Raw genomic sequence first — 18710 nt, 5'->3', positions numbered from 1 at the left:
ATTGATGATGGTAGTTGAAGATATACTTTACACTGCAGAAGATATTAGAAGGAGAAAAACTGGGTATGAAATATTCTACCGAAGGAAAAAGAATGCGTAACAACGTCCCTAATCCATAAGATAGAATAAGTTGAGCGCATTGATGACTGTTTTTACATACATATTTCATCTCTCTCATTCTCGCTCTCTCTCTCTCTCTCTCAAATCTTTATTTGTTGCCTGACTGCATCCTTTACCAAAACTCGAGCAAATTATTTGATAACTACACCACTTATATTAGCCTGTTTTGTAGTTGGATCTTGGATTGTAATTTTGTGATTAAACAATTTTGTGATCAAACTATTTTGTTTTTTGGGGAGTAGGGAATCCGGAAGTTGATGGCCCTCTTGAACCCGCTAACCGAAGTTAAGTAAACCGTTTGAATTTAAACATTTGATTTTATGTCTCAAGATTGATCTATAAACTGAAAGTTGTCTTAATACATTAATGTTTTGTATTTTGCGTTTAACATTTTCTGATCCGTACGACAATTCATTTATATTTTCACTCTATACGGAATGACTTAAAATGGGAAATCCTGTCACTTTTTATTTTGAGCGTGTTTCACAACGCAACATTGCTTTCTCTTGTACCATTGAATATCACTTTGCAGCAGAAAATATCTTCATTTATGTTTTATCCAACATGGCTTGGAACCTTTTCTTCTAAAACATGCGAATACCCACTTGCAGCATTATGTGAGATACAATTATATATATATATATATATATATATATATATATATATATATATATATATATATATATATATATATATATATATATATAAAGACAAAATCCACGAAGGAAAGAGAAACAACGGAGTGCTGCAAGGCCTTTCGACATTAGTCCTTTACTTAGCAGACTGAAGAAATATAAAAGTAAGTTTACAAAGAAGGCTCATATAATGACAAATGGGGATTACAAAGGAAAAAAATATGTACCTGGAGTCGAACACAATTAAAGGATTAGCAGACATACCAAAACAGGGTTAATATTTAAGAGATTTTACAAAGGATTAAGGTCAGCGGCTCAAAACACAAGGAGAGGACAATTAAAAGATCGTACAAGGAAGGTGACTGACCACCACAAAATGTTATTAAAAAAAATCAAACTATTTCTCCTCTCGAAATCTCTTAGAAGCTACTATTATACAGATTACTTACAGTTGGAATGTTAATCTTAGCCCTGGCATGTATTATGTGGACCCCTGTATAAACAAAATGTTCAAAAGTTACCTAAAAATGAAATCACTGACAATTAAAAATTAGTTCCTTATATATATTTTCTATGTAACCGTATGTTTAAATATATATATATATATATATATATATATATATATATATATATATATATATATATATATATATATATTTTTTTAATATTCACCTATTAGTTCTAGATAACGACCCCCGAAAACCCTTGGGAGTCACTACCTAAGAAAGTATAGGACCATTGAATTTTAGTATCATGATTGCAGTTCGCCGTCTTCTGTAATATGTCATGTATAAAACAATCAGTAGCTCCATAGAGTTTTTAATTTTGCCAATCTGTTCATTATCCGATAAAAAAAGGAATGTTTTAGTTTTCTTTAAAAGAAAACTATTGAGATGGCTTTGTCTGTACATCCGCACTTTTTCTGTCCGCCCTCAGATCTTAGAAAATTCTGAGGCCAGAGGATTGCAAACTGGTATGTTGATCATCCACCCTCCAATCATCAAACCAAATTGCAGCTCTCTAGCCTCAGCAGTTCTTATTTTATTTAAGGTTAAAGCTAGCCATAATCATGCGTCTGGCAACGTTATAGGACAAGCTACCACCGGGCCGTGGCTGAAAACTTCGGAACATTTTTTACTTCTTTCAGTACATGAAAGACTATGATATTTATCTATTCTGAACAAACGTTTCGTATATATTTTACCCCTGCCAATCATAAGAGTACTTGAGAGTGAATAACCATGCTGTATAATCCTTTCGCCTGGATGGTCAGCAATTCTTCTCGCATTACCATTCATGACCCAGTGAGTTTGGAGATTTTGTGATTTTATTCATGGCTGGGTTTCCTCTTTCCTGGCGGTGGGTACCATGAGGTACCAAGGCAGGTGTCGAAGGTTCCTGATGAAAAGCCCAGCTATTGTGGGTCAGTAACGAAAAAAAGGGGAGGGGGCGTCATATATCTCTTCATATTCAATGACATACGAAGCTCATTTATAAAGGGCCTCCGTCAGATGTTGTTGTTTGTAGTTATAATATAGAACGACCAAACTTTCCTTGGTGCGTCATAAAGTAACGATAATGGAGAAACTCCTGCTTGAAGAGTATCAGAAAGGGAGCTGAGCTAATCTCAGTTATGAGGTAAGCCGTTCGGTGATTTCTGTGATACATGACGAGGGTAACTTATCACTGGCATAAGTGGCAGAGACATTCAGCTGAATGATTTCCTTTAGGATGATAATACTGATACATACTAACACTGTAAAACTGCTACAACAGCTGCTTTCCTACTCTGGGTCCTTGGATTATCTCCATACGCTGCGTATGGAATAATCAACCTTATTTGTCTCCTGATTACCTTGTTGCTGAATCTCTCTAACCATGCCCCTTTCTTCTGCAAAGAGAAGAACAGACCGTTTTAAATCTTGTCAGTTTCATTCGCTCTAAAACCTGGTCCATGGAGAGTAATCTTAATTTCCTAGTTGCTTTTGATAAACATTTTGCAAAAAACAACTATGACAAGACGGGAAGAGAGCATATCTCAAAAGGCATTTTGCTAAATGTCTTGGAGCAAAATATCCAACAAAAATTCGCTCCCGAAAAGATTCCAAAATGCATTAGTTAGCTTAAGAAAAGGGGGATATCATCATCACAAAATCTGACAAAGAATTGGAAAATAGTTCTGTTAGACAAGGAGACATACATCAATAAAGTTCAAGAACTTCTAAACGATGCGGAGACCACGACAAATTAACATAAAGATCCCACAACAAATATTGCTGCTCAGTTTAACAAATCAGTTAGAACCATAGGGGCAATAAAAAGACATAAATTACTAGAGACATTCAAGGTAATCAATAGTCTCTCCCCTATTTTACGGCCTCCGAAAACACATAAAGATGGGATTCCTTTACGAACCATAATATCTAGCAGGGCTCTTTCATGTACAAATTATCAAAATGGCTCTTCAGACTTGTTTATCACCCTTTCTAGGAACCTTCTCATCCTCCCATGTCAAACATGCAGAAGATTTCATACAAAAATTTAATAGTTTAAACATCCCCTCAAACAACATCAAACTGCTCAGTCTAGACGTCGATTCATTATTTACTAAAGTCCCGATTGCCGACGTGTTGTTTTTCTTAGAGAGGAAGTTACAACCATATGAAGACCATTTTCCTCTTGGCATAGATAAAACTTTAAAACTTATCAACCTCTGTGCAACTAACAACGTATTTTTCTTTCAATGGTAATTTTACAAACAAAAATTTGGCTGTAGCATGGGAAGTACCCTATCACCCCTTCTAGCAAACTTGTACATGGAATATTTCGAAACAGAACTTTTGTCGTCTATCAAACCCCATAACATGATCTGGCTTAGATACGTAGATGATATCTTTACTTTCTGGGACAATAGCTGGGGGACTTTAAGGAATTTTTTAATAGGCTAAATTCGCTAGAACAAGAATTTAAAGTAATATTTTGTCGCTCGGCTGTAATTTGACCATAAAATTTAAAACAGAATGGGAAAAGGACGGAAAACTGCCGTTCCTAGATGTACTGATCATAAGAAAACAGAACAGGTATGCATTTACAGTATATAGAAAACCCACCTTCGCTGTCTCCTACATTCATTTCTTAAGCTACCACGACGTCTCCGTAAAAATCATGGTAGGGTGCAACCTATTCCTCAGAGGACTTAGGATATGTTCAAATGAGTACCTGGATCAAGGGGGAATTTAACACGATCCGCCAAACACCTAACACTACTGCTCTATCCACCACACATTATCAGGAGGGCTATTAATAAAGCAAATAAAATATACTACAGAGGTCCCACTCACAACAGACAAATCAGATTTCAACAACAAAATAAAGCTTCCATAGGATGAAAACATCCAAAAGGCCACCGAGCAACTCAGTTCTGATAATCCTTTCATTTTCCATTATCCCAAATCCATCGTTGGAGTTCGCTCGTTAACGTATACTTAAATAACAAAAGGAAGAAGCCGGAGTTTACAAGATACCGTGTAGTAATTGTCTTGACATTTATGTAGGCGAGACAGGTAGATCGCTCTCGCAAAGAATAACAGAGCACAAAAGATCAGTACGTTACGCTTCGGAGAGTTCAGAAATTTTTTTACATATTTGAAATACAGGGCATGTCATTAACTGGAGTGGGGCAGAGTTGGTTTTCAAGAGTAGCTGTCCGTACAAAAGAAAGATGCTGGAATCTGCTATCATCAATCAAACCAACAATATGAACCTGTCAGGAGGACATTGGAAATCGGACGCCATTGACACCTTAATCCTCGCACCCTGCCACCCATTTGCTACCTTAGAAGAAGGTGACCCAAGAAACGCGACCGCCAGATCCATCGCCAAACAGGAGCTAATGAGGCTGAAAAACCACTAGGGAATTTGGTCAATCTCCTCCTTCTTAAGAAACGCCACCTGTTTTAACATTAGGTTTAAGGCCACACCTTCATGTTTTTGTATATATACCATTGTAACTTTCCACCTGTCCATATTCTACCAGTGAACAGGGGCACAGAAACAAGTGCCTGAAACATATGGTTTCAACGTTTTAAATAGTGTTTTTTGGGCCTTCTTATTTTCATATTACACTGTAGTATTACAGGAAAAGACATTCATATATATATATATATATATTTAAGTTTACATATATTTATGTATATATCATATATATATATATATATATATATATATATATATATATATATATATATATATATATATATATATATATATACATACATACAGAGTCAATTAGATATTTTAACACACACATGTACAAAATGTTCTATCTATCTATCAATCTATCTAGCAGGTATATATATATAAAAATCAATATATATATATATATATATATATTATATATATATATATATATATATATATATATATATATATATATATATATATATATATACATATATATCTTGTGTGTGTGAATGTGTTAGCATTGGCGGCAATGATGATGGTGATGTATGCATGTACAAATATTTGAAATAGTTTATCGCAGTTTATTTAGTTTTCTTTGAAAGTAGTTTGTAACGTTTTCTACGTTTCTCATTAAGAAAGTACACTAAAGAGGTCCAAGGTCCAAGTCATGAGCTTCTCTACAATATATGAAGACAGGTATGTCAGACCAGTGTAATGTTCTTCAGCTGCTGTCGCCCCCTAGTAGAAAGAGTACTAAGTTGCTGTGGTCAACTGGAAATGTAGTGTAATTATACTTGAAATTACTCAAAGAGAGCTCTCTTGACATATAACGTCTTCAAGCAATGGGAAACTGATTGCAGCCAAAAGCATAGCCTTCTTGGCTTTAGATTTTGAAGGCGTTAAGAAGCTGTCTGACATAAAGATTTACTTTATAAGGTCTGTAAATACAAATACATTCAAAATGTGTAGGGGAAATAAGCCAGTACACTATTGGTAAGAGCCCATAAAAATGACGCAAAAAGACAATCCATGAACTTACTGATAAAACCATGCACGGATGTTTTCGACATCTGTGTGCCTTCACTTTTATGTCTACGGATCTTCTTAAAAGAATAAATGTAGTCCATAGATCTCCATACTCCTCATTTAATTGTACGGCCATGCATGCTGTTAACTTTCATGCGTATTGAATTTTTATTTATTCATATAAAATGGCTATAGCTACAATTGCAAGATATAAGGTTAGGCAATTCCAGGTATTTGCGTTTTACTCATAATCAAACTCATACCCGCTATAAAAGTTGAGGCGATCTGGATAATCAACAAGCAATTTTAAGATATGCAACTTTGCAATGGTAATTAACTATTGATCTATTTGGAACTTGTCACCTAGAATTTAGGAATTTTATCTTTTAATTAATGTCTCCTCACTTTAAATCAAAAACATTCCATTTTAACAAGTGTAGCTTGAACTTGCAGCCATTCTGTCTGTCTGTCTGTCTGTCTGCCTCTCTGTCTCTCTCTCTCTCTCTTAATTAGCTATGAGCCCTCAACTGCAATTGGTGGTTATTGGGCAGTGTTACCTCTATAATCCTAAGCAGAGTGGTGTTACAGAAGTAAATACGTGAGGCCTTATTCTTTATAGTTGGTCACAGAGGGTTACATGAAATCTAGGTCTCCCACTGGTATACTGGCGTTACCCAATGATTTATTATATTTTAATGTTAACATCTATACTTGCCAGTTTTTGTCACTTGTCAATGTTCTTATTTTTCATATTGTTGTTCTCTGTATTCGGCATAACATCTTAATTTTCCTTAGCGAAGTTAAAAGGAAAAGGTGTATGCAGAGAGATGGTTTCAGAAGATGAGAAATCACAGAAGCAGAAGAGCCCGAAGGTTATTGAATTAGATATGAAATAACGAAGTATCACAAGATGAGAGGAACCACATTATCCCACCAATTTTGACACCTAACCCTTTGAATCAGTACAGCCCCGACGACCAACTCCCGAAATTAAACGCCTTCGTCTTTTGTAAAGACCCATTATCTGTAATTCCTCTCACAAGAGGATTGAAAACAGATTTCCTTCTCACCACACATCCAAAATTAAAACATTCCAAATTTTATCTGATCAAGTCTTGACTGAACAAGGTGTTTTATCTTCTCTGTCATTACAAGAAAGCATTTTCTCTGATTTATATATTTGTTTATAGGCAGAACATAAAAGTTATTCGTATTACTCTTCATCACAGAGGTGCAATCACTCCAGTTTACCGGATAAAGGAAATAACTAAGCTTCCATCAGTAAGTAATGATTACTCTAACTTCCCAGACCAAATGCTTAAGCAAATATGCCATTTATCTCACCTTGATTATTTGAAACTTCAGCAAATTAAACATTTCACGTCAAATTGTCGGAACGACCTTTCTTTTGTCTACCTAAAAATATTTTTTACCGTTCAAGTGCCAGCGTTTATCAACAGTTTTGCCATTGTGGTGAATATGGAGGTTTTATATGTATATATATATATATATATATATATATATATATATATATATATATATATATATATATATATATATATATATACATACATATATTTATATATGTATATATATACGGATGTTATATATATATATATATATATATATATATTTATATATATATATATATATATATATATATATATATACATAGCTATAACCCCACTGCTCCACGTGCGGGAGACCCACAGTCACACTAACCACAACGGATTCAGAATAAACTAATAGTAACAAACGGGAGAATTGAAAAATCTTACAACAGTGAAACCAGAACAACAGTTGAGGACGATAAAAATATCATCATTTATAATCGGAATGAATATAACGAAAGATTTGAAGAAGAGAAGAAGGCGATCACCAGCATAACCAGCAGAGGGATAACGCCCAAAGCCCCCATTCCACCTGCCCGAATCCGAACAAAGAAGACAGTGCCAACGTCGTTTACTGCTTTAATTGCCCAGAGAGGAGATGCCAGTCCTCCGGAAAAAACGTACGTTAAATATACTGCTACCTTAAAAAAGGCTCTCTCTCTAATAATGGAGCCATTTACAGGCTCTCTCTCTCGACGCTCATCTCAGTACGGAACTCATCGACTGGTTGTTCAGAATCCTCCGCATTTTATTCTCTAAAACGCCAGCTGGAAGAGGGAAGATCCCTTTGCATCCTCCTCATTATCTCAAAATAGTAAATAACTCAAATAATCAACATTGAACTCCTTCATCTCCAAGGTGATTATATTATATATATATATATATATATATATATATATATATATATATATATATATATATATATATATATATATATGATCAGTTAAATCCACTCACATGTGTATTAATGTGTGAGTGTTTCTAGTATGTTCAAGCTCCATTTGCCTATCAGGCTCTATTCCCGCTTGTACAGTATATATTTCATGAATATCTCATATAATATAAAGCTATTTATTACTTTACTTCTTATACATTCTGATATATGTCTATTCTACATTAGAAAATGTTTTTGAATCAAGTGTTTGTCCACAACAGATTTGTGATGTTCGAGATTCAGGGCAAACTGCTGTATGTAAAAAATCCTTCTCGAGGCTTTGAGAGGACTTGATAGAGCTGCAGCATGGAGGGTGATAACTAACTGCGTTGTAGACGGTAGTTTATTGAAAATGATCAGATCTTTATCTGATGAGAGTGTAGAGTAAATATGTAGGCATGAACAGAAATGTAAAATCCTTATTGATGCTGGGTTTGTTCACTGAATATCAATGAAAAGTCTGAAATGGTGAAATATGACAAATTTATGGTAAAACGCAAATAACTGATGGAAAGAGAGTTCCAAATATATCGACATATTTTGAAGTATGATTCAGATGTCTCTGGACTAGGAAGGATAATAAGCAATAATAAAATCAAACGTTCTTGGTACTCAGTATTTCTAAGCAAAGTGGTATGTTGTTTATTCCACTGATCATTCTACTAAAAATAATTCTAAGAAATCAAACTTTTTAAATTTTTACCTGAATTTTTTTTTTATGACCCTATAGCAGACTTCTCTTTTCATATTTTTTCATCTTGTTCAACAGGATAAGATTGCAGTCAAGGGTAACAAGTATTGCCGACTATTCGGCATCATTACGCAACTCTGCCAGTGCACAGTGAGAGAAGCATGACAGTAATCAATAAAGTCTGGGTTCTGCTGAAGTTCAGTTTCATGTCCCACTCATTTCACCTCCTACTAATCCTCTCCAGATCCTGGCTAAAGTTGCATAGCCTATTATTACTATTGAGGAAAGGGAATAATTGTAACGAGAGTTTCATAATTTTTGTATTGTACGATGTTCTTTCAGAGGTCAGCAGTTACCTGTCTATTGAAGAATGGGAACGTTAGGTTCCTAACACATCCCTATACCATGTAAAATAGTTCTTGACTCACTACAATCAACATAAAAAAAATCCTTTTCTTCTAACCTCAAAATAAGCACATCTGGAATTCTTCCTGTATCTTTTTATCTATTTCTGCCTTATGTGTCAACGAATTTCTATGGCAATTAGAACATTCCCTTTCATTCCATGTACATAGAGCTGCAGTATGGATTTTTAGCATAATCCATTTCTCTCTCTTCTCTCTCTCTCTCTCTCTCTGTCTCTCTCTCTCTCTCTCTATATATATATATGCTTTCCAGAGGTAATTAATTTAATTTCTCTATCAACACATTTATCGATATCTGACTTATATGATAACTATCAAAATTTCTCCTTCTGTGCACATTCTTAATGAGTTTGCATAAAATCTCTCGCTTTCTTCCTACCGTATACTTACTTTTCTATGGTTATAAGTATATTTTCTTCCCCGCTATGTTATCTATATATCTATTATTTTTTTACCTTTTATATACTTGCATTTTTAACACAGTTTTTAAATTCTCTCTCTCTCTATATGCAGTTGTATATATATATATATATATATATATATATATATATATATATATATATATATATATATATATATATATATATGTATAACCGAATCACGAAAATATGGAACGTGATGAATATATAAATAAAGAATAAATCCACAAGGGAAAGGAAACACTGGAGTGCTGCGAGGCCTTTCGACTCTTTCGTCCTTTTTCGTCTGCTAAGTAAAGGACGAAAGAGTCGAAAGGCCTCGCAACACTCCAGTGTTTCCCTTCAGTGATTTTATCTTTATATATATATATATATATATATATATATATATATATATATATATATATATATATATATATATATATATATATATCTGTGTGTGTGTGTGTGTACTCTGTATGCATGAGCGTCTATAGTGATTAGTACAACCTTACCTCTATGCAAATGATTTTTTATGGTACTGTAGGAATGTTTTTATTTTTTTTATCATGGAAACCGCTGTACAGCGTAATTATATCTGTATTTCTGTATATATGCTTATCTTTGGTAATTAGTATAATTTCTTTCTCTCCATTTGAAAAATTTATTCGATTTCTATGGAAAACGGTACTCATCGAGAGACGAAGTCCTATCAGCATGAAAATCACTTAGGAAGACCGTGTTTGGCAGCTATTCGAACACAACGCAGAATTGTCTCTAGTTACATTCTGTGGAAGATTACCTCGATTTTAAGCTCGTTCTATATTAATGTTTGTTTATTTGAACGATCTTAAGATGAAAATAATGATAAAAACAGAATACTTACAACATTACGCAACTATACTACTATGTTTGACGTCGTGCTGCGGAGTAGGTGCCTGTGTTCTGCCGTTGGGAAGGGCTTCGGCTTCTGAATTAACGCCATCATGACACATCCATAAATTTGTGGCAGAATTCATTCCATACTAATATTGCTGAAAGTTGCATATACCTTTATACACAAGGCATCTGGTATATTTAAAAATGTATTTTCCTATTTATGTTTGTGTTACGTAATAGCTGGTCATAGCCGAACTCATAAGGAAACAGTTATTCCGCACCTCTCTCTCCTAAAATGTAAACAAAGGCTAAATATCAAGAATTTATTTTATTTTAGTGCGGACTAATTTAAAGCTTTACTTCAACAGTAATTAGACACATTTTTCGTACGATGATACTTAAGAGCTTATTAGAATCAGGAGGAAGTACGTACAATATTATATTAAGTTGAACAACCGAACTTGATGCTAAATAGCGCCGTGGCTCACCACGCCAGCTTTTTGGTATCGCTAACTGGTGATGGTTTCGGTTCCTTTCAGGATGTTGTGAATTGTGCTTTATTTCATACGAAAAATCGACGCTCAGGAAAGCTCTCTACATGCAGGACGAAGTAATTTACCATCTATAATTCAAATATAAAGCTGAAAATTATATGAAAAGTCATATCATCTCAAAATATTTTTAAAAGTAGTAGAACATAACGCTCACGGTAACGGAATCCATAGACCATGGGTAACGATGGGTTGTAACTGTATTGGTTGCCAGAGGCAAGATACAAATACAGAGACGAAAAGACTTACAGTTATTCGAACTACTCCCGACACAATAAAAAAAAAAAGAACTTGTGACCGTCAGTAGATTTAGCTATCGGTGGAAGTAGAAATACCTTTATTTACATCAGTGTGTTACGGAGGATTCTCTCTAGAATGTCAAGCGAATCTTCCAGCTGTACGACAACTTCCTAAAATGAGAAACGACGGAGAATCAACAAATAAAAGTGTGGCTTGATATTTGTACTGTAGTTAAATATTGCATGAAATATACAGTATATATATATATATATATATATATATATATATATATATATATATATATATATATATATATATATATATACTGTTTTGTTTTTCTTTGATGTCATTTATACCCAGGAATGATAGCACGGAGTAATACTACAGTGTGCATGACTGAGAAATGAGAAAGACCGCGTGATGTGGAAAATATTTACGGAAAATTTATCTTTCAGTTAGCCACGTTCGGGGACCAGAAGGACAGACGGTTGTCATAGTTCCTCCAGAAACAATTACAGTTCAGGTAAAATTATGAAAAGAGATAAGGGAGGGGAGGGGGTGAATCTTTAGTTACTAATTACTGAGTAATATGTATTAGAATTATGATGAGAATATTCAGTACTAATTGAGATTTAATATTTATCAATTTGTGTTGATTTAATTGTGAAAATTCACTTTCTAAATTGAATGTATAAAATCCCCTTTTTATTTATTTATTTATTTATTTTGCAGGAAGAGGAGGATTCATCCACATGTATCGCTTGGCTTTTCATCCTGGCTTGTTTGGCAGTTATTTTGTATATTATGGGAATCTCTTTCGCACTCATAGACACTTCAGTGGGATACAATATATTTGTGGATGTCCACAGAGCCACAGTTATAGCGGCTCATATATTCCTTGGAACTGGAGGTAAGTTGCCAGGATCTTATTCTTACTTTCGTGCCGGCCTCCCAGCCCCCCCACCCCCCCCTTCTCCTCTCTCTCTCTCTCTCTCACACACACACACACACACACACACACACACACACATATATATATATATATATATATATATATATATATATATATATATATATATATATATATATACCTGTATATATATGGAGAGAGAGAGGTGTATCAGCTCACGCACTTCACAACCGTTTCACATTCCAGTTTAAACCACTGAGATTTTTTTTTTACAAGGTATTGTATAAACATCAAAAGATTTATATTTTAGAACTTTCATATCAGTGAAACAATTTTTGAAAAGAAAACATCATCGTCAGTGATTCAGAGGCTTATATGCTTGTCTTCAAAGTGTACCTAAAAAACAATTCATTCACCATATTTGAACACGAACAGGATTTTTGCACTTTACGAATTATTATCGAATCAACGCTGTCCTTCAGAAAATTCCTTGTCTTTTCTAACTTGAAGATTGTGAATAACAACTTTCTGGTTTGTTTTGTTCTTATTTCTCGAATAGAACTTCATTCAGGTAATAACTGTATACTTCATTATCGTCATCTGGGTCTTCCAACCCTTCTGGTGCCCAGAGGAACCTAGCTTACATCTTCATCGAAGATGGGGAGACGAACTATATACACATGACATTATAAATATGAAATCATAAATATTGGTATTTTTTCCCCAATTTTATATGTGAGCAAAACACAACTATACCTGTACTCACTTTGCAGTACGCCACATTTCCTGATGCTTTTGAAGAGAACTATTTCTTACTGTTCATACTATAAAACTACTTATTTACATTCATTTCAGTTTCCTCATAAGATAGTTTTTGCAACTACCCCCTCCGTTATCTTATTTCAGTCGCACTATCGTAAATTTTTCTTTTATTTTCTTTAATGGAATCTATAAAGACGTAAATAAACTTTCTCCAACACCGTATTTGGCGTGAAGTAGGTTTAGCTATCCCCGTATGTCATTATGAGTGACGTTATTATATGATTAATCTGTTATGCAGTCTTTTTCGTTCTCATTCACATCTTAAAATGTCTACTCTTATTTTATTCTCCTCCTGCATCTTGTTGCTTTCACTTTGTTTTCATGTCTTTTCTTATCATTCACCATATGTTGCCCAGTCTAGATTCTAAGCGTCTGCATAGTCTCTTGACCGAATTCTCTTCAGTATTTTATCACTTGTATCCTGAACCGCATTCAGTGCTCTCAGAAGTCAGGAATTTTTTTTTTTCTCATCATCTCTCTGTTAAAGCCTCTATGATTGTAGGGAAATAAGCACAGAGATTCCTAATGAAGTTACCGCGACAGTGTTTCCACATGTTAGTTTTTTTTTTTTTTTTTTTTTTTTTTTTGTTTGAAGAGAGGAAAAAGAAATGTTAGACGACGCGGATATAAGAGAACCCTTTATTTTGATACTGTTGTATTCATTATGCTATCCTCAGGTTTTTATATCCATTTATCCATGTCCCTTAGTGCTGTAGTAATACTTTACACGGTCTAGAAAAATTATATCGATGACCTTCAATTACGAGTCAGTCTGTAAAATGATATAGGAACTAGTTCCCAAGCTGACTACTTTTTGCCCTATGTTGATTTCCCTGTGTGCTAATCTGAGCATTTTTATTCATGGTTAGGTTAGGAAATGAATCGATACATTTTTTTTTGTTAGAATGTTTAATAGTAGGGGTAAAATGTGAAAACAGGGTAACTGTGAAGGGGTCAGAGGCCGGCCGACATTTGTTTTGACAGAAGGAGAGAAAAGGAGCCAGAGAAGGCAGTGTTGAGTATAATATAAGAGAAGAACTATATCAAAGTCAAACGATGAAGTGACCAGAGCCATTTGAAATAAACAGAAAATGATTTAAGAATGGCGAGTGCTAATGAAAAGAGATACATCACATTAAAAATGAGGTTAGACAAGATGAGGTATGAGTACCTCTAATTCCAACACTCATGAATGAAAGAAATGATAAATTAGTCAATGAAAACAATAGTTGAAAGTGTGCGCATGAGGTAGTAGCCTGAAAGAAGTGATTAAAGGAATAGAAAAAGCCATGCTGTTTTGTAACAGAAAGAGTAGCCTTGAAGATACGGCGGTCCTTCAGTGGATAGGTTTGTAATACTAGGAAGCTAAGCGTAAGCGTTTGTATGGAAAAATAATGATAAGAGCATAAATCAAATTTCTTTTTAGGTGCCCATGGCGGATTTTTTTTTTTTTTTTTTGCGGTGGCAAAGGTTTTTTTTTTTTTAATTTGAACAAGCACTGATTTAATGCTGAGAAAAATTAAATGGAATCTGGTTTAACATATATTTCGTAATGGACAAGAAATTTATGCACACGTAACGAATTTGCCCTTGCAGATAATTACTGTAAAGTAAAGTAAGGCCCAGACAGAAACATAATAGTGTATTTCCATTAAGTGCAACAACACAAAACAAATTAACCCTCGTGAACCGGGCTAAATATACGAAACAGACTCCAGACCAGGCAAACATTTAGGTTGGCCAAATAATAAACAAGTACGAATACGCGCAATCGAGTTTTCTGCACAGTGTATAATCAAGGACACCGAAAACAGAGCTACCTTTCGGTGGTCTCGGTATAATGCTGTATGAGCCGCGGCCCATGAAATTTTAACCACGGGTCGGTGGTGGCCTGTCCTATATCGTTGCCAGACGCACAATTATGGCTAATTTTAACCTTGAAAAAAATAAAAACTACTGAGGCTAGAGGGTTACAATTTGGTATGTTTGATGATTGGAGGGTGGATGATCAACTTACCAATTTGCAGTCGTCCAGCCTCAGTAGTTTTTAAGGTCTGAGAGCGGACAGAAAATTACGGAGAGAAAAAGGTGCGGACAGAATAAAGTGCGGACGGACAGACAAAGCCAGCACAGTAGCTTTCTTTGACAGAACACTAAAAAGTGGCATCATTGGGAAAAGGATGACATGCGCATACTTCGAAATGCTAGTTGGTACAGAATTTTATAGCTGGAAGTAAATTCCTAGTTATGTCTTATATTGGTTTATTACGAAAAAATGAGAGGTTGTGTTTGCTGAATATTCGAGTTTATATAACAATCCCTTTTAGATAATGAAGGCTCTCTACTCCTTTTCAGCTTTTAAAATATTATATCCTTAACTTAACGTGATGTAAAGTATATATTTATTGACAGTCATATACCTGTGTACGATACTGTTGCTTATATATATATATATATATATATATATATATATATATATATATATATATATATATATATATATATATATATATATATATATATATATATATATATATATATCACATAACCACAGGTGAAAAATAAGAAACAGGGTGTAGGTCCTGACCGGTTTCGACTTTATTTCCAAGCCATTGACGAAGGACTGATAAAGAGTATGAGAAGTCACAAATATATATACTACAAGAACAGTACTGACGGTTGCGTATGTTCGTCAGTACTGTTCTTGTAGTATATATATTTGTGACTTCTCATACTCTTTATCAGTCCTTCGTCAATGGTTTGGAAATAAAGTGAAAACCGGTCAGACCTACAGTGATAATCTTATTTTTCACCTGTGGTTATGTATGATAAATAAATCACGTACAAAAGTGATAATATATATATATATATATATATATATATATATATATATATATATATATATATATATATATATATATGTGTGTGTGTGTGTGTGTATGTATGTATATAAATATGTTTATATATATGTATATATACAGTATATATATGTATAAATATGTTTATACATATATATACTCGTTTAATGTGCTAAGATGCACAACTACATTAACATTTTATTTTTTCAGGTTTTTTGACGATAGTGTGCTTACTGGGATGGAAATATGTTGAAAAGCGAAAAGAAGATAGTATCAGGCGTCTCATGTACAATTACGACCCGGAGACGCAACGCCTTATGAGGAGGAGCCGCTGAGGAGAATTCAGAAGACGCTACGGAGGACTCTTCTTGCATCTGGAGTCCTACAGGAGGACACATTCTATCTACGGTGATGTGGGGTGATGTGGCATTCCTTCACGGAGACGGAGCTATTCTCCATGTGCAGAGCTATTTGGTATTCAGCGTGTTTGGTACTCAGAATGCTTCGCCCCGTAGGAGGCTAGTGCCCCGAGCGCATCTCAAGCGTTGTACTGCAGGCATTACTTCATGGTCTGGGCAGCGTCCCTTCGGCCCCTAGCTGCAACCTCTTTTATTCCTTTCACTGTACCTCTGTTCATATTATCTTTCTTCCCATCTCACTTTCCTCAACCTTCTCCTAAGAATTGTTTCACAGTGCAACTGCTTTGAGGTTTTCCTCCTGTTACACTTTTAAAACCTTTTTACTCTCATTTTCCCTTTCAGCGCCGAATGACCCCATCATCGATCCCAGCTCTTGGCCTTTGGCCTAAATTTTTATGTTCCATCCTTTCGCTCTCAGTGTGTATTGATACCAGTGCAATTATGGTATCCTCAAGTACAAGTAAAATATCGACATTTTAATCATCAACCTCTCCTAGACGAGAAGTTGTAAAATCACCAATGTTTAAATTTCTAAACCACTTTTGGAGTTTTTGTCAATGATGATGTATATTACCACGGTAGTGAAAAAATAGTTTAGGAGGAGATTATGGCACAAATGACCATGATTTACTAGTCTTCAACTCTCTTGAAAGCCAACGAAAGTTGTGAGGGATTTACGGGTTCCAGGGTGATCTGGAATTTGTTAGTAAAACGGATTCATTTACTGTACTTAAGCATTTCTGTATCCGTAAGTCTCTTTATGTTTTTACAGATGATACTATTTTAATTGAGGATGTTAAATTATGTATGCGTGATTGCACATCGAGTAAGGTCAAAAGGGGAAAAGGTAAAATGAAACAGCCTGTTGCTAAATGCCTTAATCAATAGAATTTAATATCCATAGAAAGATCATGCCACCTGAGATGCCACCTCGTTCATCCATAATACACCAACCATCATTAATTTGCATCTTTGCCATAGTATAAGCTACACTGTTCACGACATCAAAACTTCCATGAAAATTTGAGTATACTCCTTTAGAACTGAATATTTCATATTTAGATTCATATCGCCTAAAGTTCGAGGCTTAATCCTCTTTCCCCGCCCCTCCAAAATAAAAGGATATTGGAAATAATTTTATAACCTTTTCGTAACCTCAGTGGTCTGGTTAAACTAAGATATACTTAACTTAAAGTACGAAATATCCCAATGGCAGCATAGCTTTTTAATGGAAATTTATTGTATAATAATGCGAAATTTATAATATAATAAAGCGATATATATATATATATATATATATATATATATATATATATATATATATATATATATATATATATATATATATATATATATATATATATATATATATATATATATATATATATATATACATACGTTTATAAATGGAGGCGAAAATTAAAGTGTTCTAATATTATTGTTGCACTGTTATTATTTCTTGACGTTAGTAAGTTTTGGGATACGAAAAGAATTTAAGACCTTGAGAATGAATATTTTTATACAACTAAGGCCTCGGATGGTACATTTGAAAATTTCTAATTAGATTTTATTTGGTGATAAATCTTGAATATATATGGTAATTGTTTCTGTAATTTTAGATTCGTGAGTTAAGTATATTTCTTGGTGCCGCGGCATTTTAAAACTGTTATACCTCTCAGATATTCATTAATATTCTTAAACTTTGTGCACTTTCCATACCACCACATGAGAATTTTCGTGCAGTTCTGTAAATAGAATGAATTTCTTGTGAATTTTTATTTTTATTTCTGTGTATGCTGTGCATGCCGATAATAATATGTAAAATAAGGATGTTTTTTTAACTGGAAGCCTTACGTGGAGTATATTAGTCGATGTTCAAATATGCTAAGAAATGATCAGGCACAACAGGATTTATATATATATATATATATATATATATATATATATATATATATATATATATATATATATATATATATATATATATATATATATATGAATGTCTTTTCCTGTAATACCACAGTGTAATATGAATATATAAAAAAGGCCCATAAAACACTATTTAAACGTTGCAACCATATATTTCGGCACTTGCTTCTGTGCCCCTGTTCACTGGTAGAATATGGATAGATAAGATGTTACAAGGGTATATATACAAAACATATGTAGGTGTGGCATTGTCCCCGATGGTATGCAGGTGACCGTTTCCTAAAAAGGTGGAAAGTGACCAATTCCCTAGTGGTTTTTGGCCTCATTAACTCCTGTTTGGCGACGATTCTGGAGGTCTTGTTCTCTGGTTCACCTTCTTCAGAAGAGGTCTGAGGATTAGCGCGTCGATGTCGTCCGATTTCCAATGTCCTCCTGACAAGTTCATGTTGTTGGTTTGATTGATGATAGCAGATTCCAGCATCTTTCTTTTGTACAGACAGCTACTTTTGAAAATCAGCT

At 34.1% G+C, this 18710-nt stretch overlaps 1 protein-coding gene across 1 annotated transcript; it reads left to right on the top strand.

The window, feature by feature from the left end:
- The first annotated feature begins 10951 nt into the window (after positions 1-10951).
- LOC136843783 (uncharacterized) lies at positions 10952-17397 on the top strand. The gene is made up of 4 exons (XM_067112509.1): positions 10952-11459; positions 11709-11776; positions 11986-12163; positions 16054-17397. Exons 1-4 carry the CDS (start codon positions 11429-11431, stop codon positions 16176-16178), a joined length of 402 nt encoding a protein of 133 aa, XP_066968610.1. The 5' UTR covers positions 10952-11428; the 3' UTR covers positions 16179-17397.
- The last annotated feature ends 1313 nt before the right edge of the window (positions 17398-18710 follow it).

Source organism: Macrobrachium rosenbergii, chromosome 2, assembly GCF_040412425.1.
Source record: "Macrobrachium rosenbergii isolate ZJJX-2024 chromosome 2, ASM4041242v1, whole genome shotgun sequence".
NCBI classification, from domain to species: Eukaryota; Metazoa; Arthropoda; class Malacostraca; order Decapoda; family Palaemonidae; genus Macrobrachium; species Macrobrachium rosenbergii.
This window is presented reverse-complemented; position numbering and strand designations above follow the sequence as displayed.

Bases quoted from the DNA above. Each gene is read 5' to 3' on its own strand.
- LOC136843783 (XM_067112509.1), top strand. From the start codon at position 11,429: ATGAGAAACGACGGAGAATCAACAAATAAAA. The intron at 11,460-11,708 runs GTGTGGCTTGAT...TTTATCTTTCAG, and splicing joins CGGAGAATCAACAAATAAAA to TTAGCCACGTTCGGGGACCA. The intron at 11,777-11,985 runs GTAAAATTATGA...TTTATTTTGCAG, and splicing joins CAGAAACAATTACAGTTCAG to GAAGAGGAGGATTCATCCAC.